Source organism: Bos indicus, chromosome 4, assembly GCF_029378745.1.
Source record: "Bos indicus isolate NIAB-ARS_2022 breed Sahiwal x Tharparkar chromosome 4, NIAB-ARS_B.indTharparkar_mat_pri_1.0, whole genome shotgun sequence".
Lineage (NCBI taxonomy): Eukaryota > Metazoa > Chordata > Mammalia > Artiodactyla > Bovidae > Bos > Bos indicus.
The window spans coordinates 92,917,284-92,941,459 of record NC_091763.1 but is presented as its reverse complement, the minus strand read 5'-3'; the positions used below and the strand labels follow the sequence as shown (position 1 = coordinate 92,941,459).

The 24,176-nt window shown below is 57.8% G+C and overlaps 2 protein-coding genes across 6 annotated transcripts; one reads left to right on the top strand and one right to left on the bottom strand.

Annotated features, from left to right (window-relative positions):
* The first annotated feature begins 637 nt into the window (after positions 1–637).
* Positions 638–18,000, top strand: IMPDH1 (inosine monophosphate dehydrogenase 1). Of its 2 annotated transcripts, XM_019959036.2 has the most exons (16): positions 638–881; positions 5,244–5,342; positions 7,494–7,542; positions 10,268–10,369; positions 10,514–10,588; positions 10,853–11,059; positions 11,211–11,298; positions 12,112–12,311; positions 12,929–13,019; positions 13,270–13,365; positions 14,691–14,834; positions 14,928–15,072; positions 15,623–15,766; positions 15,895–15,978; positions 16,532–16,548; positions 17,236–18,000. In XM_019959036.2, exons 1-16 carry the CDS (start codon positions 712–714, stop codon positions 17,337–17,339), a joined length of 1,815 nt encoding a protein of 604 aa, XP_019814595.2. In that variant the 5' UTR covers positions 638–711; the 3' UTR covers positions 17,340–18,000. The 2 variants fall into 2 exon arrangements, with proteins under 2 accessions (XP_019814595.2, XP_019814596.2); XM_019959037.2 differs by lacking the exon at positions 16,532–16,548 and having other exon boundaries at positions 639–881.
* LOC109557600 (uncharacterized) lies at positions 14,253–22,366 on the bottom strand. Of its 4 annotated transcripts, XM_070788105.1 has the most exons (4): positions 21,599–22,366; positions 20,385–20,850; positions 19,708–19,858; positions 18,311–18,443 (listed from the first exon to the last, which is right to left on the bottom strand). In XM_070788105.1, the coding sequence occupies exons 1-3, from the start codon at positions 21,959–21,961 to the stop codon at positions 19,752–19,754; spliced, it is 936 nt and encodes a 311-aa protein (XP_070644206.1). In that variant the 5' UTR covers positions 21,962–22,366; the 3' UTR covers positions 18,311–18,443; positions 19,708–19,751. The 4 variants fall into 4 exon arrangements, with proteins under 4 accessions (XP_070644204.1, XP_019814597.1, XP_070644206.1 ...); XM_070788103.1 differs by lacking the exon at positions 19,708–19,858 and having other exon boundaries at positions 14,253–18,443; positions 21,599–22,362; XM_070788104.1 differs by having other exon boundaries at positions 18,337–19,858.
* Between the last annotated feature and the right edge of the window lie 1,810 nt (positions 22,367–24,176).

The following is a 24,176-nucleotide window of genomic DNA, read 5'->3' as shown; positions in this document are numbered from 1 at the left end:
TCAGACAATGACAGGTAAGGGCTAAGGGAAACCTGTTTTCCTCCTAAGAGAATCTGTTGAACAGGTGAAGGGCTCGGTAGGCAAAGGCAGATGGATAATCTCCCAGCCTATCCTCCAGGAGGGCATGGCAACCCACTCCAGTATTCTTGCCTGGAGAATCCCCATGGACAGAGGAGCCTTGGGAGGTCCACGGGGTCGCAAAGAGCCGGACACGACTGAGCGACTAAGCACACACATCTTGCTCTAGCAAGGTAGGTCTGAGGCTGGCCGGTAGGAGGCGCTTCAAAGGACCGAGCCTCGGTTCCCAAGAAGAGGAACCGACGTAAGACGCGAAGTAAGCCCCGGCTGCGCTCTTTTTTGATTTTCCCTTGGAAGGGGCCAAGAAAAACTAGAAGGTCCGGGCAGTGGGGAAGGGGTGGAGGTCTTCTGCAGTTCAACTTCCATCTCCCAGCATCCTGTGGCGGATCCGGGGATGGGAAAGACAGGCTGAGTTTCGGTAGATGGGCTGGTGGGACAGTTTTGCCAGCGCAGCGGACTCCCTCCCCGGAGCAGCCCCGCCCACGGCACTGGAAGCCCGCCCCCGGCGCGCAGGCTCCGCCTCGGCGGCCCCGCCCCTTCCCCGGACTCGACTGGGCTGCACTCACTCCCGAGCGGTGGCCCGGGAGCCTCCAGGAGAAGAGGCTCCCGCCCGCCTCGAGCAGCGGCCTCCGCATGGAGGAGCCACGCGCTCCGCCAGCAGGGTCGGCGCCGTTCCCGGTGTCTCTGCAGGGAGGCGGAACCGCTGATGTTCCGGAGCCCGGAGCCCGGCAGCACCCGGGACACGAGACGGCGGCGCAACGGTACAGCGCCCGCCTGCTGCAGGCCGGCTACGAGCCCGAGAGGTGACGCCCAGGGCAGAGCGCGCGGGGCGCATCCGGGGCGGGCGCGGTGGCCCTGGGAACCGGGCAGCGCTGCTGGGGAGGGAAAGGGCATATCCCACCACTCAAGCCCTCTTATCGCCTCAACCTGAAACTTCCTGAAACTGGGCTCAGATGCCACACACCCGGCTTTGTTTGGGGGATGCAAGCGGGCACTGTGCCGAGGGCTCAGTGCTGAGTTGCACCAGGGAGCAGGTCGGGAAAACAACGATCCCTAAAATCTGAGCCCGGGGTCTGACCTCAACTACACACCCGATAATACCTGGTCCAAGTGGCTCCAACTCAGGGGGTTCAAACCGAACCTGTTGGAGTCCAAGTCCAACTTGGCTTACTCCTCCTTAGCTGTCTCCTCCTAGAACTATCTTCAGAGTCTTACTGTCAGGGTGGGTGTCCAGATGGATGACCCTCTCAGAGCCTGGTAAGGACACAAGCCCCTCCTCCCCCATTCACTGAGGTCTGATGAGACTGCCAGTGCAGCTCACCCCAGGGTCTCTCTTTTAAGATTCAAACCCGGCTCTGCCCTTACCCTGCTGGGGTCTGTAAGGGTCATTGGAGGAAGAGTGGAGGTGTTGATCTGGGCCCCAGGGGACTGACTGAAAAGGAGACAGTGGCTAATCTCTGGATTGTACCGCAGCTTGAAATGCAACCCACTGTCCTTCTGGTCCAGAGGATTTGGACTTCTTTCTGTGTCCCATCTGTTGGTGCTCAGCAGCTTGGGGAGGTGACCTGGAAGCTGGGTTTTTTTTGGGGGGGGGGGGTGGTTGGTGGTCTGGGGGAATTAGCTCTGCCCAGGGGCTGGCCGCTATTATGTAAGAACTTTTAATGGCTTAAGGGGCTGCTGGGTGAAACTGGGCCCCTCCTGCCCCGGAAGGCTGGCTCTCTAGAATTGACTCAGTTTCGGGCACCTGCATCCTTGCCATCCTAGAAACCCAGCTACTGGGGCTCAGGGTCTAGGGTGACAGAGAGAGGCCATAGGAGGAGAGGGGCCCAGGGGGGCTGGATGGAGGCAGTGCCTTGGTTGGGGGCAGGTGTTGCAAGAGTGTCATTTTGGAACTCAGACCAGGGCCATGCAGGAGCATCCTTTCTGCAGACTGTACTTCTGCACCTGTGCTATCGCCACCCCCACCAGATTCTGAAGAGCTGGTGTCAAACCTGAGACCCAGCCAGGTGGCGTAGTAAGATTCAAAACCTGCTGGCTAGACCTCCATCTGCCGGCTCTAGTTTAGAAACTGTGGGAAGAGGACAGGGTTCCATGAGAAGTCTAGGTCTGAGGCCAGAGTTATTGCGCTCTGGCTTGAACCTGGACAAGCTAGGTCCCCTAAACAAGCTCAGCAATGTCAGTGTTAATGCTCCTCCCCACAACTCCCACAAATCTCCCCTTGGAAGTGTTTTGAAAGCTTGTCCCTTCAAAATAGCCCCAGACTAGAAAGAGACCTCCGGGTTCCCTGCCTGGATGTGGGTGCCTGGCTGGGCACCATTCCCCTCCTTTTGAAGGAAGGGCCTTGATGGGGCTTGGCCTGCTCTCCTGCTCACAGCTGATAGGTGTGGAGCCTCAGGGGACCATTGGCCCTTCCTTGAGCTGGGGAGGCCCACTGGTTGCTTGGTGTCTCCTCCCCAGGGAGGAAGCAGCTGGGGAAGATCAGGAAAAGGGAGGAGGAAAGCTGAGGGTGGGGGTGGGAGGTGGATTAACAGTCTCTGGAAAAGGACAGCCTAACCCAGGGCTGAGCCCAGCAGCTTAGAGTAATGAGATGCCCGGACACAGGTCAAAGCAGGAGGAGGTGGGGGGGGCGGTGGCGGGCAGTGGGCAGCAGAAAGGGAGTGGGGTTGTGAGGTCTGTCATGCTGGGAGGAGAACTCTCCCCACAACTCAGCCTGATGGCAGCCCTCCTCTCCTGGTTCTGAGTTCGAGGCCGGGGCAAATGTCATACTGAGGTCACCTGAGCTGGCAGACCCCAGCTGCTGTCCTGGGCCCCAGCCCTGGGGGAACCCTAGCCATCCATGGCCCACGTTGCAGGAGACAGTGACCCAGAGCAGACCACAGGGGCAGCCTGTGTGCTGTTCCTGCCATGCCCTTCTAGCTTCATCTTTCTGTGGCTAGAAAGGTGCCCAGGAAGCAACTGGCGCTGAATGGCCAGTTGCTTCCTCTAGCCAGGCTCACTGCTCTGCCTCCAGGCGGCTACTAGGAGGTCCTTATGCTGGTGCCCTCAGGATAACCCCTTTCCCCATATGGCTCAGATCCTCTGCATGAGTCTGTGAGTGCTGAGGTATCAGGTACACCCTAGGTATCCCTGGCAAGCTGGCCCCAACTCCCACTCAGCAGAGAACCCTAGCAGGCCCTCCTCAACACCAGAGGGCTTCCAGGGGCCCCCATCAGGAGCCTCCTTCAGACTCCCCAGTTGGAGAGGGAAGTTTGGGAATCTGTGATTTTTCTGGTGCCCCGCAGTAAGAAAGAGGGCACAGTGGACATCTGTGAGTCCCCAGCAGCACTCTAGCCTCATGGGCCTCATCGTTCTAGCTCTGTGGGAAGCCTCCCCTTCCCTCTCACACAGATGGAACAGCTCTGTTTTCCTGGCAGGGTCCCGGGGAGTCACTGAGGGAGGCTGGGCATCTCAGGGAGGCTCCCTTGGGCTCGGCTGCCACCACACTGGTGAGAGGTAAACAAACCCAGCCTCCAGGGCTGGGAACAGGGGGAGGACCACAGACAGCTGCCCTGCCAAGGAAAGGACAGCGTCCCTGGCCCACTTGTCCCTCATCTCACCAAGGGACTAGATGAGGACAGAGGGAGGAGAGGGTGGCATTTGGGCCTGGGGCAGGGAAGGGGCTGACATCTGCTTTCCGGCTTCTCGTCAGGGAGTAGCATTAGCAGTTCTGGTCACATGAAGGGGAAGGGCCAGCCCCAGACACCCCACCTCCTCCCATGGGAATCAACCTGCTACCTAATCTTACTACCTTCATGTAGAAATCTGGGTCTTGCTGGGCATCCAGGGCCACCAAATGTCTGCTTGCGGAAATTCTCAAGACTTCCCTAGCCTCTGTCCTAATCTGTATGTATATTTACTTGCCTAAGTCAGGCCTGTGGTTCCCCCCCACCCCCAGCTTCCCACCATGCTACCCTCCGAATAAAAGCAAACTTTGCTCTCTGGGGCTAAACCTCCCTGGTATCCACAATACTCTCTCAGCTGAGGATAACACAGGATGTCAGATTGAAGCATTAGATCAGGAACCAGGGGTAGTGCCTGTCCCCAACCCCTCCCGAACTGTAGGTTTTGCATCTATAAAGCAGGGGTGGGGGGGGAGGACACCTAATAATTGGCAATTAGTAGGAGTTGGACACGACCGAGCAACTTCACTTTCACTTTTCACTTTCATGCATTGGAGAAGGAAATGGCAACCCACTCCAGTGTTCTTGCCTGGAGGATCCCAGGGACGCGGGAGCCTGGTAGGCTGCCGTCTCTGGGGTCGCACAGAGTCGGACACGACTGAAGCGACTTAGCAGCAGCAGCAGCAGAGTAAATGTGATCATTTATGAAAAATGCCTTGTAGACGGCAGAGGGCTCCAAAGCCACACAAAGGTCAGGGATTGGCATTGTTCAGATGCCTGACCCCTAGGAATGATGCCCGGTTGTGGGGAGCAGGGTGGGGGTGCACTGCAGAGAAGGTATACAACCTCAGACTCCTGTGTGTTGGGCAGCTGCCGGCCCAAACCAGTTCCTCAGGGCTCCGGGCCCTGATTCGAGTCTGAGCCTTAGTCTTGGGGAAGATAAACCGTGTGAGAGGTTACCCTGGGACTAGGCAGCAGGGCCCCGGGGAGACTCATGCCCGCGGGGTCGGTGGCCTGGGTGGCCCGGGATGCTGGCCCTGGCGGAGGCGCTGCGGGGAACCTAAGAGGCGGGACTTGGAGCGGCGGAGGGGCCGTGTCCCGACCTGGCTCCGCCCCCTCCTCCGGTGAACACACGCCCTCCGCCGCCTCGGTTCCCAGCGGCCGCTGTGCCACTGCGGGTGGCCCTGGGCGTGCGCGCGGCGGCGGCGGCGGCGGCTGGGCCGGGCTCCGCGGGGCTCTTTGTGCTGCTGGGGGCGGAGGCGGCGGGCTCCCGAGGGAGGGGCGGGAGGAACGGGGGTGCGAGTGAGGGCGGTGCCCGGGGCCCGCCCCGCGGCTGCCGCAGCCCCCGCCCCCGGCCCGCCCAGCCCGCGGCGGCAGCGTGGCCGTGGTGCGGCGTCAGCAGCAGCAGCAGCAGCAGCAGCAGCAGCCTCGGCGGCGGCGGCAGCAGCAGCAGCGGCGGGGCGGCCCGCGCGGGTGTTTATGTCGGGTCGCGGTGTCTCCTGGCAGCATGGCGGACTACCTGATCAGCGGCGGCACCGGTTACGTGCCCGAGGATGGGCTCACTGCGCAGCAGCTGTTCGCCAACGCCGACGGCCTCACCTACAAGTAAGCGCTGGGGGCCTCAGCCCCACCTGGGCGCGCGCACTAACGCGCCGCGATCCTCCCAGGCCCCGGCCCTGCAAGTGCGCCGCTCGCTCCTGGGTGACGCCCGTGTCCCCGGCCCGATTCGAGCCACTTGGGCTGCGGCGGGAGCGAGCGGGGGGTTGGGGGTGGGCGGGTACGGGCAAGGCCGGGCCAGGGAAGGAAGGCGGCCCGCGCCGAGAGCAGACGGACGGACGTGGCACAGCGACATCGCGGCCCTCAGTGCCATGCCCTGTTTCTGGCTAGATCCGGGTCCGGCTTGCCCCCTTCCTCTTTCCTCGGGGCATCTTGGCCGCATGAAGGGGGCACTGGGGGCGTGTGAGAACAGGAGATGTGGTTCTGGAGACTTTCCCCAGACCTTGGTCCAGGACACTCTCACTCCCAGCGTCACCACGAGGGCAAGAGTCGGTGCAGGGGGTGAGGGGGGGAGGTGGTGGTGCTCAGGCAGCTGCTTGGGTGTTGCCCCCAGGATGTGCCCAGCTGGGCAGTTGGGATGGCTCTTTTTTTCCACCCTCCAGTCCAGCCCACTTTCCACGTGTGCCCCTGCCTGCCTACAAGTTAGTACTGGTGTTCCCCACTTGGCTGGAGTATTCTTTGACGATCACCCACCCAAGCCCTCCCCACCCAGGATTTTTGAAGAAGACAAGACCATTTGCCTCTGGCTTAGTGTGTTTTTCCATGGGCCCTGGGCGAGTTGTCCTGCTGGCTGCAGGCCTGGCACTAGCTCTTCTCTTGGCTGCAGGACTGTGTCCATGCCAGGAAAGAGCATCAGGACCTGGGACTAGGGTGGAGTAGGGATGCTCTGAACCAAGAGCATCCTTGCCCTGTCCCCTGCTAGCTCCTGCCTTTGCCTATAAGCACTCCTGCCTGGCAGGCTGTTTCCCTGGACACCAGGATACCCAATCATTCCTGAGGAGTGTCTCCTCTTGCTTGTCTGCGTAGCTGAGATGTGGGCCAGGCAAGGGGTATGTGTGATACCTAGAAAATGCCAAGGGGCCCAGACTCCAGCATTTCTTTTCCTGCCTCTAAGTGAGCCACAGAGGCCTCTTCACTGTACAGAAGGGCCCCCAGGGGACAGGGGCAGTTAAGATTATTTCTTTGGTGGTCTTTGATGAAGTGGGATAGAGTATATATGATATATTTTTCAGTGGTGTCTCCCAGGAACACTCCCAGGGAGTCGTTCTACACCCTGGGGCAAATTAAAGACCCCACTCATCCCTTCCACCCTGTAGCTTCTCCTTCTGGCCCTGGGGTGCCTGCTGCTTTGCTTAGTCTGGTTGGGAGTGTTCCTGAACACCCTGAGACGTTTACTTTTGGGCGTGTCTGTCAAGGCCCTGAGATTGCAGGCTCGTCAGGCCTCCTGGGCTGTGGCCCTGTGCTTTGCGGCACCTGGGCAGGCCTGTACCCCTCTTCTGGGGATTGCTGGGACCATGGCCCAGGTTAGTGTTGGCCACTGCCAGGCTTTGGCTGGGCCTCCTGTGTTGTGGTCCTAACCATAAGGCCCCTTCCTCTTGTTTCCCATCCCAGACCGTGTCCGTTGGTTGCTCCAGTCCAACTGGGCAGAGCGTTAGGGATGCCTGCTCTATTGGCATGTACCCCGTGCTCAGCCCCCTGGGGTCCCTTGGTGCCATTCTGAGCCCTGTGTGACTCAGCAGCCCCAGCACTGGGCTGAGCAGCTTGCTCTGTGCTGTGTGGTGTTCATGCTGGGTGGCGCTCCTACACTGTTCTCAGGTGCCTTCCGTGTTTATTTATCATCTCCCCGCCTCCAAGACTGAGAAGTTTTCAAGGGCAGACCCTGTATCCACTGGGTGCAGCCTTATGGGAATGTCTGGGTCCCTTGATGAACTCTGAGCCCTAAAGGCAATGGGTGTTTGGGGCTAGCTGCCCTGGTGGCGCCCCAGGACTACAGAGTTTGTGCCACATTTGGCTCTAGCTCTCTGGGCTGAGGTTGACAACTATCAGGGGGCACGAGGGTGGTTCAGTCCTGAACAGGTCACAGGGTTCAGATACTCGGCTCCTTTCCCCAGCTACACACTGCTTCCCCTGGAGTGGCAGGCCCTGCCCCTTTCAGGAACCCCCTCCTCACCCAGTAATGCTCACTTCCTTTCTTCACAGCGACTTCCTGATTCTCCCAGGATTCATAGACTTCACAGCTGATGAAGTGGTGAGTAAAGGGCGAGGGGCTGTGTGTGTGGTATAGTACACCGATCTCTGGCTCAGGGGTGTGGGAGAGAGATTTTTCTGGGGAAGGTGGATGTAGCCATTTGTGCTGTGGGCAGTGGATTATGCCTGATGGGTTAGAGGCAGTGATGGGGATTCAGTGGGATCCTGAAAGGTGGGTCTGGCCTGGGGCCTGCAGTGAAGTTCAGAAAGGCCCAGGGAGGGTGTGGGGTGGATGAAGGTGTGGCTGCTTTATTACTTACTGGATTTCTTCTGAAGTGCTAAACAAAGATACCCTAGAAGCCAGTAAAATTATGGAAACTTTGGAAGAGGTGGACAGACTTGTTTGTGGATCCATGACTTAGATGAACTGGTGAGAAGATCTGAAGAAGTTAGATTGTGGTCTAATACAAGGAAACAATGCTTCTCTTAACCGGTGGGGCTTAGAAATAAACCGAGTCAATGACCAATATCCTTTATACTATTAACATGAAAAGTGAAAGTGAAGTCGCTCAGTCGTGTCTGACTCTTTGTGACCCCACGGACTGTAGCCTATCAGGCTCCTCCGTCCATGGGATTTTCCAGGCAAGAGTGCTGGAGTAGATTGCCATTTCCTTCTCCAGGGGATCTTCCCGACCCAGGAATTGAACCCGGGTCTCTGGCATTGTAGGCAGATGCTTTACCGTCTGAGCCACTAGGGAAGTCCTACTATTAACATATGACAACCCAAATTTCCCTGGTGGCACAGTGTTTGAGAATCTGCATGGTAATGCAGGAGACACAGGTTTGATTACTGGTCTGGGAAGATTCCATACGCCTCAGAGCAACTAAGCCTGTGCACCACAACTACTGAACCGGCGAACCACAACTACTGAGCCTGTGCACCTAAAGCTGTGCTCCGCAACAAGAAAGGCCACCGAAATGAGAGGCCCTCACACCACAACGCAGCGTAGCCCCTGCTCACCACAACTAGAGAAAGCCCATGTGTAGCAAGGAAGACCCAGCACAGCCAAAAAAAAGTTTTTTTAAATAATAAATAAAATTTTAAAAATACGCAACAACATTATAGGAGCCAAGAGGCTAAATGCTAATGGGTGTTAGTCATTTCATGGAAAAGTTATCCTATGATGAATTAGTATGCATTTAAAAAAAAGTTTTTCTGTTGCTGTTATCATTTATATTTATTCAGGTTTGATTCTTATGGAACGCCAGAGGGCCTGAGTGTGCCCAGATCTTTTATATGTTGGGGAAGCTCACATCCAGCTTGTGTAGTCAGTGCTGACCCAGACAGATTGTTAAGGGGACATTAGGACTATTCTGGATATTCCCTTTGTGATAGCAACCTGGAAGCCTTCTTGGTTTGGCTGTTCAGTTTCACAAAGTGAAAGTGAGCAGCCTGGCCTTGTGCTGGTGCTTCCCTGGTGGCTGAAATGGTAAAGAATCTGCCTGCAATGCAGAAGTCCCAGGTCCAATCCCTGAGTCAGGAAGATCCCCTGGAGAAGGGAATGGCAACCCCCTCCAGTACTCTTGCCTAGAAAATCCCTATGGACAGAGGGTCCCGGTGGGCTGCATGGGGTCCACGGGGTCGCAAAGAGTTGGACACAGCTGAGCAACTAACACTTGACTTTGTCCCAGATCCTGGGCAGAGTGCAAGGAAGAGAGGGATGGAAGAAGCCCACTGGCCATCAAGGGTCTCCTTCCTTTGGTCTATGTCAGGAGGCTGTGGCTCTTCTGTGCTAGGATAAGCGAGGACAAGGCAAGTTTTCTAGACTGCAGGCCCAAGGTTCTCGGCCTGACTCTGGGAATAGACTGTAGGGGTCCTTGAGTCTCCAGGAAGTTATGTAGCAAAGTCTGTGTCTGGGGGTTTGGGGGGCTAGGATCCACAGCTGTTAGCCTGAATCTCGGAGGCGTCTGCAATCCGGCCTTATCTACTGCTCACAGGCAGATGCTTCCTGAATACCCTTGCCATCTTGACCTCTCCTTTGAGCTATGGACAGGTAGTCACCTTCTCCCCGGATGGGCTGCCTAGTAGACTCCTTCCCATGCCTCCATCTCACCAGGCCCCAGAATCGCCCACCTGGACCCGTCAGCAGCCTCCCTAGTGGTCTCTCTGCCTAGACCTTGTCAACCAGAATCCCGTCTTCACATTGGAGCCTGAGCGAACTCTTTGAAACACAAATCAGATCATGTCTTTCTTCTTCTTGTGGTCCTCCAGTGGCTTCTCATCGCAAAATCGAATCCAAGCTCCTCCCCAAGGCTTTCAAGGCTACACATCCTTGCCCCCCTCCCCTCCCCGTCTCTCTCCCTTCCCTCTACTCTGCTAGCTTTTTCTTTCTTAAATGCACCTCAGGGAGAACTGGAATCAGAGGCAGGGTTTCACATACAGTTCCCTTGACCTGGAAAGACTCCTGGACTTCTACTTGACTAGTTTCCCTTTGTCATCCCCTCAAGAAAGGTTTTACCAACCACCACATTCTTCCTCCAGTGGTCATTCTGCCTCTTGCTTTTCTTTGGAGCCTTCACCCCAACCAGAATCATCTTGGATATGTTTCGTGAGTGTCATTTTTCTTTCCAAGTAGAATGTAAGCTCCAGAGGACGTAGCAGAGACGTCATTCGCTTTGCTCACTGCTGTATCCCCAGGGTCGGTGCCAGGCACACACAGGAGCTCAGTAAGTGTTTGTTGAATGAATGATAACACTTTTCACGTAGACCATGTCTCCACCCTCAGGATCTGACTTCAGCCCTGACTCGGAAGATCACACTAAAGACGCCACTCATCTCATCCCCCATGGACACTGTGACGGAGGCTGACATGGCCATTGCAATGGCTGTGAGTTGGGCACGTGGGTGGAGACCCCAGGGCCGGGAGGACTGAGCAGGGTGGGCCGGACGTCAGGAGGAATTGGAATCAGAGGTGGGGTTGGCAGAGTGAGGACGACTGGCTGACTCTAACTGTACTTCCCTTCTACCCCAGCTGATGGGCGGTATTGGTTTCATTCACCACAACTGCACTCCAGAATTCCAGGCCAATGAGGTGCGGAAGGTCAAGGCAAGTACCAGGCCCATTCCCAGGAAGAAGATGCCCTCTGGTGGTCCCCTGCCTCACAGACCCTCGCCCCTCCCCAAACCTCCATTGCCAAGTCTGTGGGCCCGTGCGCTCCCTGGCTGATTCCTGCGGGGTCTTGTCTGCCCTTCCAGTGAGGGCACAGGGCTCACTGGCTTCCTGCCCCAGTACATTCTGTCCCCTGTGGCCAGACTGTACACCATCTCCAGCTTTCTTCCAGCCTTTTCCTTCCCCTGTCTCTGCCCTCAGAAATTTGAACAGGGCTTCATCACGGACCCCGTGGTGCTAAGCCCCTCGCATACCGTGGGTGACGTGCTGGAGGCCAAGATCCGGCATGGCTTCTCAGGCATCCCCATCACTGAGACGGGCACCATGGGCAGCAAGCTGGTGGGCATTGTCACCTCCCGAGACATCGACTTCCTTGCCGAGAAGGACCACACCACCCTTCTCAGTGAGGTACCTATGGGGCAGGGAGGGTATGGCTGGGGGCAGAGAGGACCCCAGGTCCGGGGCCTCAGGCTGGTGCCTGTGACCAGGGACCAGAGGGAGGCCTGGCTCCCTTCTCTCTCACCTGCCAACCTGCAGGCAAATGTTCCTGGCCCCACAGGTGATGACCCCACGGAATGAGCTGGTGGTGGCTCCAGCAGGTGTAACATTGAAAGAGGCAAATGAGATTCTGCAGCGCAGCAAGAAAGGTACCAGGGAGCAGGTGGAAAATACAACCCACCTCCCCACCCCCGCCTCCCATCAGAGCCCCCTTTTGCTTCACAGCTTTGCAGGTTGTCCCTGCAACCAGGCTGGGGACAGGTCTGAATAACCTCAGACTGGAGCATGATTCCTGAGGTCTCTTTCCTGGCTTAGGAAATCCCATCCCTTATTTGGCGTCTTCACAGTATGTTTCTCAAAACAACTCGTTCTGTGAAACGCTCATCATGAAGAAAGGGCACTGTGGTCCTAGAAAGCCAGAGAATGCTTCTGTGTCCCCATCTTGCATAAGGAATGGTTCATTACTTTATCAAGGGCTCTGAGAAGTCCTGCAGTTAAATTCATTTGCCAGTGGGGTAGTTGACATAGTATTCATTAGGCCCCTATGGGAGCCACTGGGAAATGCCCCCGTGGCCCAGGCTGGATCGTCCTCAGGGGTGGCAGTGGATGGGACATATGTTCCCCCCGGCAGGACAACCTCACGTTTGTGCCCTGGCTAGGAGGTTTTGACCACTGTGGCCTGTGGCCCAGCAGGTGAAGGGCTGCCAGTGCGCAGGGGCTGCCCACGGAGCCCGGCCTAGCCACAGGGCAGGAAGAGCTCCAGGAACTGGGTTTCTTTGCTTCCTGTTCCCTGGGCAGAGGGCCAGGTCCCTAGGAACACTTCCTGGGTGGGTGCTGTCACCTAGTGGTGGCATTGGGTACTGCAGGGGAATCTCTGGCCTGGTCTATTTTCATCCTCATTACCCATCCTACCCGACCTCCAGAAGCCTGCTCTTCCATCTCACTCCTGCGTTCCTTGTCAGGAAAGCTGCCCATTGTCAATGATCGAGATGAGTTAGTGGCCATCATTGCCCGCACTGACCTGAAGAAGAACCGGGACTACCCCCTGGCCTCCAAGGATTCCCACAAGCAGCTGCTGTGCGGGGCGGCTGTGGGCACCCGTGAGGATGACAAATACCGCCTGGACCTGCTCACCCAGGCGGGCGCTGATGTCATAGTGCTGGTAGGGGCACTGCCCTGGAGAAGGGGCTGTTCAGTGGAGTCTACTTTGGAAGACCCAGCTTCACCTCTAATTAAGCCCAGTGTCAGAACTGGGAGGGTCACTGGGACAGCTTAGAACTAACTGAGGAGCCGCCTGGGGCACTCTGCATGTACATAACATGACCTTGATGTTTATCGCGCTCATTGAGTTCGATGGCTCACCAGGTGCCGCACTAAGAACTTTATGTAGGTGAATTCAGTTAATCCTCATTGATTATAAAGCCCATTTGTCAGTTGGGGAAACTGAGCTTCAAGAGGTTAAGTAATTTAGTTAGTGAGTTGGTGGGAATAGAATGTGACTCCAGGTCCCATCTCTTTGCTGTGAGGACTGGTCCATATTGTGGGTATGAAGGGGCTTTGTCTGCTGTGCAACTATCCATGAGTAGTACTTACCCTCTGGGAGAGAGGCAAGCCCCTTTGAGAATCTGCTGAGAGTTGTCTAGTGACTGCCCAGAAACAGACAGGGGCGCATTCTCATAGGGCTTTCATTGGTTTGTCCACTCAAGACTCCCCAAACCCCCCTCCCTCAGTGAGGGCCCTCAGCCTCCACCCTCAACTTTCCTGGTCCCCTTCCCACAGGACTCATCCCAAGGGAACTCTGTGTATCAGATCGCCATGGTACACTACATTAAGCAGAAGTACCCCCACCTCCAGGTGATTGGGGGCAATGGTGAGTGCAGGGTCCCTGCTCACATCCTGGCCCTCGCCCCCTCACCGTGTAACCTCTCTGTGTCACTTGGCATCCTCTGGTGGTGGCATTGCTCCTGGCATGGGAGGTTGGGGGGGGGGGTGCAGGAATGGGCTTTGGTCACAGTAGGTTGGTGGGGGGTGGGTATGGACTGGAGTCCCAGGACGCCCTTGGGCAGGGCAGGGGCAACCCATCCTGACACTCTTCCTCCCCTCTGACTGCCCCTCCCCAGTGGTGACAGCAGCTCAGGCCAAGAACCTGATTGACGCTGGTGTGGATGGGCTGCGTGTGGGCATGGGATGCGGCTCCATCTGCATCACCCAGGAAGGTGAGTGTCAGGAGGAGCGTGAGTGGCTGCACTTCGAACGTCCCCCAGCCTTTATCAGGCCCCAGGGCCTCACTCTCCTGCCACGAGTGTGTGCAGAGCGCTCACTCAGCCAGGCCCCTTCCTGGGGTTCAGGAGTGACCCAGGCTCAGACTGACTGTTTAGCCCACTGACTTGTGGGGAGACAGGTATCCGAGGAGGTGACTGTAAATTTTTGGTGTGTGTCAGTCTGCTTCTCGGATTCTGGTCTGGGAAGCCCAATTGGTGGGCCCAGGACTGAGGTATTTGGTCCCTTTAGTGAGGGTCATGTCTCCCAAATGCTGCACGACCTGTTTGGTCTTTAAGCCTCTGCTTTTAACTGTCTGGGCTTCCCTGGTGACTCAGATGGTAAAGAATCCATCTGCAATGTGGGAGACCAGGGTTCAATACTGGTTTGGGAAGATCCCCTGGAGGAGAATATGGCAATCCACTCCATTCCACCTCTGTATTAGCTGATCCCTGAGGTAAGATGTAGGCCTCTTCTATAAATTAAGGAATGTTAGTTGAGCACCTCGGAGAAGGCAATGGCACCCCACTCCAGTACTCTTGCCTGGAAAATCCCATGGACGGAGGAGCCTGGTAGGCTGCAGTCCATGAGGTCGCTAAGAGTCGGACACGACTGAGCGACTTCATTTTCACTTTTCACTTTCATGCGTTGGAGAAGGAAATGGCAACCCACTCCAGTGTTCTTGCCTGGAGAATCCCAGGGACGGGGGAGCCTGGTGGGCTGCCGTCTATGGGGTCGCACAGAGTCGGACACGACTGAAGCGACTTAGCAGCAGCAGTTGAGCACCTGCTGTGTGTCGGGCGTTGTTCTAAATCTTGGGGATGTGAAAAGAAAAAAACAGAGGTACAGGCACAGGAGACTTCTTTCCTCCTTTATCTAGCTTTGCATCCATTCCCTAGATATGTGCCGGTTTCTTAGAATTCTCACTTAGAAATCAATACTTAAGAGTCTTGGACAATGAAACTTAAAGAAATACAAACCAATATCCCAAAGGAGGCTGTGAGTACCTAACCCTAGTAATGGTGAGGGGTAGCTAGTGTGTGGAGAGAGGCGAGGCTGAGGTCAGTACTGATGCAGCCGCTGGTGTCCCCATAGGGCTCTTGTAGGTGAGGAGGTGCAGGTTCCTGGAATGACATTTACCCTACTGCTGTTGTTATTTTTATTTGCCATGTGAACATCCAGAGCAGTCCTTTTCCCCAAGTGGAGGTAAGGCGCAAGAGGCCTGTCCTTGGCCCCTATTGCTGTTGACACTGTTGACACCTGTCTTGTGTACCGTCCCCAGTGATGGCCTGTGGTCGGCCCCAGGGCACTGCCGTGTACAAAGTGGCTGAGTATGCCCGGCGCTTCGGGGTCCCAGTCATAGCCGACGGCGGCATCCAGACCGTGGGGCACGTGGTTAAGGCGCTGGCCCTCGGAGCCTCCACAGGTGAGGGGGCCGGTCCGCTGGGGATGGGGCAGGCCGGCGAGGGGTGGTTGGAGGGCCCAGGGGCTAGAGACCCTGACCCCCCAACTGCTGCAGTGATGATGGGTTCCCTGCTCGCGGCCACCACGGAGGCCCCCGGCGAATACTTCTTCTCGGATGGTGTGAGGCTCAAGAAGTACCGCGGCATGGGCTCGCTGGACGCCATGGAGAAGAGCAGCAGCAGCCAGAAACGCTACTTCAGGTGCCTGCCCACCCCACCCCTCCCCAGCCTTGGGCCAGCACATCGGCCTCCAGTCCTTTAGGTCTGCACCTACCCTCTGACTTCCCACGGCGGCACCCAGTCTCCATATTACAGCTTGGAAACCGAGGCACAGGGCAACGAGTCACAGGCCCGAGACAGTGCCGGGGCCACAACTAGCAACCCACGCTTATTTGCGCTGTTGCACAGAGAGTAACAGCTTTAGGAGTCGTTCTGGGGCTTCCTCGGGGGTGCTGGTGGTAAAGAACCTGCCTGCCAATGCAGGAGACATAAGCAACAGAGGTTCGATCCCTGGGTCGGGAAGATCCCCTGGAGGAGGGCATGGCAACCCACTCCAGCATTCTTGCCTAGAGAATCCCATGAACAGAGGAGCCTGGAGGGCTACAGTCCATGGGGTCGCACAGAGTCAGACACTACTGAAGGACTGAGCATGCCTGCTGGCTAGTAGCTCCTCTGCCAGTACCCTCGAGAGGTGGAGTGGGGTGCCCTGAGCCCTGGGCAGTGGGGCTCAGTCTTCCTGCCCTCCACGCAGCGAGGGGGACAAGGTGAAGATTGCGCAGGGCGTCTCAGGCTCCATCCAGGACAAAGGCTCCATTCAGAAGTTCGTGCCCTACCTCATAGCGGGCATCCAGCACGGCTGCCAGGACATCGGGGCCCGGAGTCTGTCTGTCCTGCGGTGAGTGCGGCGACTCAAGGGCCGCAGGTGGGAGGCGAGTGGGAGGTTCCTGGCACCCCCCTCGCTTCCTTTCTCTGTCTCTCCTCCCTGCTTGCTGCCTCTGACCGGTGCCATCTCCCCGCTGGCAGGTCCATGATGTACTCAGGAGAGCTCAAGTTTGAGAAGCGGACCATGTCGGCCCAGATCGAGGGCGGCGTCCACGGCCTGCACTCGTAAGTGCGGCGGCTTCCTGGCCCTGGCTGGCTGGCCCTGGGTCGGGCAGGCGGGGCCGTGGTTCAGAGGCTGAGCCGAGGTTTCAGGGATGGAGGCTGCAGCAGGGTGACCCCAGCACCCTCTCCTTCAGGGCCTGGCCCACTCTGGAACCCCGCCCTTTAGCCCCCCATGCAGGCAGGCCCTCCCCTCCCCTCGGTGGTCTCACCCCCCAACCCCCGAGCTGGGCACGGGAGATGTGACCATTTGTCCCTCCCAGCTTCCCAGCCCTTGCTTGCTCAGAAGCTTGGTGGCTGGTCGCAGGGCTGGCGGTGCTGGGCTCTCGCTGGTGGTGGCATCAAGCAGGCCAGTGGAGGCTGGGGGCGCAAGCCCTTGGTAGGGAGAAGGGCAGAGAGACCGATGCCAGAGCTGGTGCTGGGGCGACCATGGGTGGGGGTAGCGCTAGTTGGCAGCAGTAGTTGCAGGCATGCAGCCCCGCCCTGATCGAGAGGGCCCGTCCCCCCAGGCAGAGGCGGGCATCTAACCTGTGTCTCTTTCTGCCCCATCCTCCCATAGCTATACCTTTCTGCCGTGTAAGTAACTGCGCTGCCCGGGGCCAAGCGTAGAGTAGAGCAGGGGGCAGTCTGGGTGGGGCCTGGGCTGGGGTGGGGGGCGCTGGGCTGGAGGTGGAGCTGGGGTGTCATCATGGGACTTGGACCCTAGGACTACATCCTGGTGGGGGCAGCTGGCCTTGGCCTCCCCTGCAGGGGAAGTGTCCCTTCCTGGGGTGCAGAGAGGCGTCCCTGACCACAGGCCTGAGGCTGTCCTGTCTGGGACCGGACCCAGTGACCACAGGGGGCTCAGGCCACTGCGCCTGCATGGGTGGGTGGAGATGTGAGCGGCAGAGCCCCGGCTTGGTCTGACCTCTTCCTGTGAGGATGGGCCGTGCTGTCCTTAGCCACCTCCACCCCGGCCCTGAGGACAGACCCTCCACCAGCTGTGGCCCGAGGAGCATGGCTGTCTCTGGGCCTGGCCTGGCTCTTCTGGGAGCCTTGGCCTGAAGTGGATGAACAGAGGCACTGGGCTTGCTTCCTGTCTCTTCCCACCCCCGACCCCCCACCGTGGCTGAGGGGCAGGGGCTTCAGCAGCAGCTTACTGCCTCCCCTGAGTCTGGGGGCCACCTGGCAGCCCAGGGCCAGCCTGGGCAAGGGGCTCTGGGAAGGCGGGGCCCGCTTCCCGCACGCCCACTCTGGGTTTTCGCTCTGCCTTTGTGCCCGCAGTTACGAGAAGCGGCTGTACTGAGGACGGTGGTGCCGGCGGCCCAGGCAGCGGAGGAGGCGTGCCCCAGGGCTCGGCTTTGGGCGCAGCCTCCCTCCGTAACTGAGCAGTCCTCAGACTTGCACTGCTGCTTCCCCGGCTCCTTTTCCAGGGAGAGAGGCGGGGGTGGGCCCTGAGTGTCCACTGCCCTTCCTTGGGCCTCCCCCTGCCCCCTACTCCCCAGCCCCAGTCCCCTCCACCCCTGCAGAGTCAGGACTGCTCCTGGGCTGGCTTGCCCTGGGAGTCCTCCCAGGTTCCCCGTTCTTCAGCACCCCTCTGAGCCCAGCCAGCCTGGACTCTCAGGCCCTGTGCCTGCCTCAGGTCTTTCTCGCTGCAGCCTGCTCCGGCCCGGCTCCCACCCCTGGGACCAGTGGCCCCTCCTGGCTTCTCCCGTAGGGCACCCCCCCACCCCAAAAATGGTGCTCTCCTGGCCTGCCTCCGGCCCCTTCCCAGGCTGCTGCGCCCTCAGCAGGCCTGACCTAGGCCGGAGGGAAGTCTCTGCCCCCTTCCCCTTGCCAGGACTCCCCAGCCCTGCTCCTCAGGCTGCCCGTCCCTGGCCCTGGGGAGGAGGCTGCCCACCATTCCCGACTGGCCCCCATGCCCGGGTGTACCGTCCCTGCCCTCTCCTCTCAGCTGCAGTTGAAGGCTTTAACTTTGCACACTTTGGGGGCCACAGTCGCGTCATTGTATGTTAAAATAATCTGAATAAATCAAGAGGTTTCAGCGCCTCTGCTGTCCTGTCTCCGTCCCCTGTCCACTGGACTGCTGGCCCCCATCCCAGTGGGGAGCTGGAGCCCAGAGTGCCATCAGAGCCGGGCTGCGGGGGCCACAAGGCCGAGCCTCCCCAGGAAGGTGGCGAGGGTGCTGCTGTACTCCAGGGGGTGCTGGCGCAGGTGGGCCGCATGGCGCGAGGTCTCCCAGGCCTGCACCCACACCGGCATGCCCAGCCGCTGCCAGGCGGCCAGCAGCTCCTGCAGGCAGGCACTGTCACAGAGGGGATCATCCAGACTATAGTAGACAAGTGTCGGGGGCCTGACGGGTGGCTGCTGGAACGCGGCCACCGCAGCCTCATAATGCCGGATGGTACAGCTGGGACACAGGTGGAAGTAGAACATGGCTGTGGCCCTGACCACTGGGCCCAGGGCCTGTGGCTTCATCAGCTGAGACACACCTGTGGGTTCCAGGAGGAGGAGGTTAGCACCTGTTGTCATATGCGGCTCAGGCCCTGCCTCCTGGGAGTGGGGGACAGCACTGACACACGGACTGCTGAGGATCCCTAGAGCTGGGGGTCCTGGGACAGAAACACTGCCTTCTCTGCCTTTGTTGTAGTTGGTCAGTGGGCACCCAGCTGTCCTGCCTGGTACAGACCCCATTCTGGGCAGAGGCAAGGAAGGTGGCCTGGGAATGCTCTAGTGACAGGAAGGAGCAGAGGGCAGAAGGCCCTAGTTGTGAGTAGTGGAGAGCTGGAAACAGCCCCATGACTGCCAGGGAGAGGTGGCCTCAGCCCACACTTGGCCTGCTGGTCCCTGCCCTTTCCCAGGCCATTCCTAAAAGAGCCACGTGGTCAGGACCCAGCCTCTCTCTCTGGTATTTTCCAGCTTTGTGACATCTTCAGGGACGAGAAGGAAAGATCAAGGTGGTAAGATGTTGGGTGGGTTCAGAATTGGTTCAACAACTGCTCCTGGAGTTGCAAAGTGACCGGGTCATTGAGGGTCCCCTGAGGCCTTATGCCCTGGAATCTGCGGTCTTGGTGAGCACCTTGGAGTCTGAGGTGACCTGACTGGGTGGGAGAAGGAAATCCAGGTACCCGGGGATGGTAAAAGAGAAGAGAGGATGGACCAGAACAAGGCCGTGTTTCACAGATAGTCTTGCACATTGCTTTACAAAAACCATACAGGAAGCAGTTTGACCAGCAATTGAAAAGGCAAAGATCTAAGGGTTTTTAGAGAAATGCCAAGTCACTCTGCATCAAGGGTGAATTCTCCTTTTGAGTTAGACCTAACTGGTCAATTAGAACTGACCCATGGGATGTTTTTTTTGGTTGTTGTTTAGTCGTTAAAGTGAGAATGTTAGTCGCTCAGTCCTGTCCAAGTCTTTGTGATCCTATGGACTGTAGCCCGCCAGGATCCTCTGTCCATGGAATTCTCCAGGCAAGAATACTGGGGTGGGTAGCCAATCCCTTACTCCAGGGGATCTTCCCAACCCAGGGATCTGACCCAAGTATTCCACATTATAGGCAGTTTCTTTACTAAATTGTGTCCAATTCTTTTGTGAGCAGTTACTTTGTTACTTGAGGTATGTTAGTTTGGTCCTTTAGAGGAAGGAAGAGCACAGTGGTCCTGAAACTAGTGTGTAACAGAAACCACCTAGATCTAGGACCCACAGGCCCAGGCTCCTGGAAGTAGGATTCAGCACGAGGTGATTCTGAGACTCACCAAAGTTTCAGAATCACTGTTTTGGAGGAAACCCGTGCACCCAATCACAGTTGGCTCTTGAACACTGCAGGGTTTAGGGGTGCTGACCCTTCACGCAGTTGAAAATCAGAGGTAACTTCATACTCGGGCCTCCATATGTGCAATTCCACATCTGCAGATTCAACCAGCCTCAAATTGTAGTGCTATAATACGTATTTACTGAAAAAAACCCCATATAATGGACCCACATAGCAGTTAAAAAAACCCTGTTCATGGGTCAGCTGTACATGATTGCTGAGACTCTTTCCAAAGCTTGTGTCGCAAGAAAAGAATTTCAAAAGGCACCACACCTATTTCATGGTCCCAATGTGGGGATTATGTGAGTATATACGGAAAGTTACAGGTGCTCAGTAAATTAGTCTTAATACAGGCTGGAGTTAAAGGCGTGCCAGGTTGGACCCAGGCAGCACGCTCACTCTGGGTTGTATTTTCAACCACAGTGGGGAAGGCCCAGGTGGGACAAGACGACCGACACTCCAGGTAGGAAGGCCACATCAGGTGGGACTGTCAGAGACTCGAGACACCTCTGGGACACTTAGATCACAGGCCCATTGGTCAGCAGACCTGTCCATCCACCTGGAGTCCATCCTGGCTTGTGTGGCCCAGGTGCCCCCTCACCCTTGCCCCAGTACACTCACCCAGCGCCATGCGGTCCAGGCTGCCCACCACCAGGCTGTCGAAAATATGGCCCTTCAGGCGCTGGGCCACGCTGCCGTGGCGCCCCAGGTCCTGGCCCATGAGCAGGAGCATCTGTGCAAAGGTGTAGCCACCCAGGGAGAGTGCGTGCACCACCAGTGGGCGGCTGGCCAGGGCCCCAGGCCCCTGCAGCAGTGCCAGCACGTGGGCAGCCCACCTCAGGCCCTGGCGTGGGCACAGGAAGTGGCTCAGCGCGCTCTCCACGGCCAGCACGTCGAAGCCGCAGGCCAGGTACAGCTGCAGGTACTTGCCCTGGGCAGCTGGCCTCGCCCCCAGCCACGGCAGGAGCAGGAGCAGTGGGCGGGGCCCTGGAGACCCCGCTGGGCCCGGCCTGCAGTACAGGTGGATGGAGCGGGAGAGCTGGGTCACCGTCACATCGGCGGGGAGCAGCGGGGCCATGGCTGCACCCTGGAGGCCATAGGAAGGAGGAGTGGTAGGTGGGCCTCCGCTCGCCCCCGCGTTTCCTCCACACACATCCGCTCTCAGATGGCTGCGGCTGCGGCTGGGATTAGCTCTCAGAGGGCCCTTTAAGCTTCTGCGGTTCTAATGCTCTTCCGGGAGCTGGGCAGTCAGCCCGGAGAGGAGGGGTCAATACCCCAGCTGCCCTCAATCTCTCCCTCAATCCCTTGTCCACCCCTGCCCTCCGGCTCTCCTCATACCCAGGAGTGGGGTCTGGAGAGGAGGAGGGACCAGCCATGGGGAGTGGGGGTAAGGCAGCATCTCCCTCGACTCTTCAGAAGAGCATTGAATTCCCACCCCAGCCTCTCTGATTGCCTCTCTGCTTTACACGCACACCATTTGGAAGTTGAGGGGCCAAGTCTATCCACCCCAGCCTCTCTGATTGCCTCTCTGCTTTACATGCACACCATTTGGAAGTTGAGGGGCCAAGTCTATCCACCCCAGCCTCTCTGATTGCCTCTCTGCTTTACACGCACACCATTTGGAAGTTGAGGGGCCAAGTCTATCCACCCCAGTGCACTCCCAGCAGCCCTTCTGCCATCAGCTGAGGGGAGTTTGGAGTCAGAGGGTAGTACCAGAGTCAAAGCATGCAGGCCCCCCTACCCCATAACCTCTCCCGGGGCCCTGCTCCCTGACTCCGCTCCCCATACCTACTGTCCTCAGGGCAGCGCCCCTCGCCTGCAGGATGTGGACTCACCTCCATCAGCCTCCTTTCCCTTCCCTGCCACTCAGCTCCGGAGGGAAGGTGGGAGGGGTCTGTGACTTGGGAGACCTTGGTCCCCAACTTCCTGCTCCACCCCTGGGAGACCTTGGTCCCCAACTTCCTGCTCCATCCCCCACCCTTCTTAAGCACATTGGCAACATGAGCTTCTGGGCTGGGAGCCAGGGTGTCTGGCTCACAAGTCAGCGACATCCCCAGCCCAGATAAAAGTCTGGGGGGAGGCATGTGGGTTGCAAGGTGCAGTATTCCCCTGGGACAGGTAGGTAGAGACCAGCCTTTCCTAAGTGCCTCTGCCTCAGTTTCTCTGCTTGTGATCCTAACCAGGGAAAGAGGAGCCATCCACAGGCACCCCAACAGCTTCTTGTCTTTTTATCACCCCCCAACACACACACACACACACACACACACACACACACACACACACACACACACTCAGCAGCGGCTCCACCTCACCCTTCACTTTTCAGGGCAGGCTGACCTCAGGATGGCCAGGTACAGGGGCTGCCCCAGGCAGGAATCCAACTCAGGAGACCTGGTCTGCACTGAGGATTCCCTTTGAAGTAGGGTGATCGGAGGCTCCACGGTGGGGGTTGGGAGGTGGGGTTGGTCTGACATGCTGTCAAGGTAGGTAGGCAGTTTCTCCCCAGGGAAGAAAAGCGAAGTCCACACTAGAGCATCAGGGGCTGAGCGGCTGGCAAGGAGGAGGGAGCCAGGAGGAGATGTTGCGTAAGGACCTGGCTGTGACCTTACACGTCATTCTCCCACCCCATGTTAACCTCTTACTCCCCACCCCGCCGCTGCTCTCGGTGGGAAGCGAACGAAAGAGAAGCGAAACGTGTGTCTGCACTGCGGAGTCGGAGCTTCAGGAAGCCTATTAAGGGGAGGGGTTTCCTTCGGACCCCGCACCACCGGGAGTCCTGCTCCTCGATCCTCGCCGTTCTCCAGGAAGGACACTGCTCCTCCCACCGCTCCCCGTGGTTCACAGTGCTTCCAGCTCCTTTCCGTTCTTCTAGTCTCTGGGAAAACCTAGGGACAAGAAGTAGGAAGGACTTTTCACGGTGGAGATGCTGGGGCGAGAAGAGGGGCGGGGCAGAGGGTGTTCCCTGCCCGGGGATGGGGGGACTCCCGCGTGTGGATGCTTTAGGAGCAGTGTGGCACAATATCCAGCAGGTGGCACCAGAATCCATCGACCTGCTGGACCCCAGGGAACCAGAGTGGGGCAGTTTCCTGGGCGACGGGCAGCCTTTCAGAAAGCCCTGCCCTTGGCAACCGTTCCCTGGTTGCCCGTGTCCCTAGTAAATATTTGGTTTCTGAAGGACAGGCTGGGGGTTAAATAATCTAATCTCAGAAAGGATAGAGGCTGGCTGAGGATGAGAGAAGACTCGAAAGACCTGTTCTCTGCTGTCATTTTGCTAAGGACAGGTCACTGCGGCAGGTGCATCCCACCCTCAGCTATACTGTAAGGCACTCACATGTATCCCTGTGTTGTGGATGGGGAGAATGAGGCTCAGAGAGACAAAGTGTCTTGCCCAGGTCACCAGTAATGAGAGGTGTGCCCAGTTAGGAAGCTGGACCTGCCTGGATGACCCTTCCCTTCCACTGCACCTCCTGGTCCTGTGTGAAGGGTCCAACCCCACAAGAGAAGCTGGCGTAGGGGGTGCTTCTGGGGCCCAGACCTGTTGGGAGAACAGGAGAGAGCAGTGAAGAGAAGCCCACCCCCTCCAGCCCAGCTGTTCTTGCCTGGTGTGGGTGTGGTAGTTCTCTATTCAGGGCTCCCTCATCTTGTAGGGCCCCTCTGTCAGAGGACCGCACAGTTGGAGGGGAGGGGATTTAGGGCTTCTTGGGGGTTATGTGAACCCTCTAGGGAAACCAAAGACAGGTGACTCTCTAAGCAGGACGCAAAGCTGGAGCCCAGGACTATTCTGGGGAGAAGAATCAGGAAAGGATGCTTCAGCAGCTGTGCAGAGGAGAAAAGCAACTTCCGCTGGGTCAAGGGACAGAGACTGGGGGACTTCCCTGGTGGTCCAGTGACTAAGACTCCAAGCTCTCATTGCAGGTTCAACCCATGGTCAGGGAACTAGATCCCACATGCCGCAACTAAGACCTGGTGCAGCCAAATAAATAAATATTGGCGGGGGGAGGACAGAGATTGGGAGGATTCAGTTCAGTGATCGATTCGGCTCTCACTGCCTCGTGATCTCGTATCTCTGCCTACTCCCCATCTCCTTCAGGATACTGAGTAGGATCTCATGCTGAACAGAAGCAGCACCCCAACTTCTGACTCTGTTGTGTGTCCAATGAAACAGAACCAATAGGACATATATACACAATATTTATTTACGCCTGAGAACTGGGAGAGCCATCCAGCCTGAGTCCAGTTCCAAAAGCAGGAAGAGATCTATGTCTGAGTTCAAGGACTTAGGCAGAGGGAGCAAATGCTCTCTTAGCCTTTTGTTGTCGTTGTTCTCTTCAGGCCTTCAGCAGATTGGATGAAGCCCACCCCCACTGGGAAGGACAATCCACCTTACCCAGTCTTGCAGATTCAGGTGTTCAT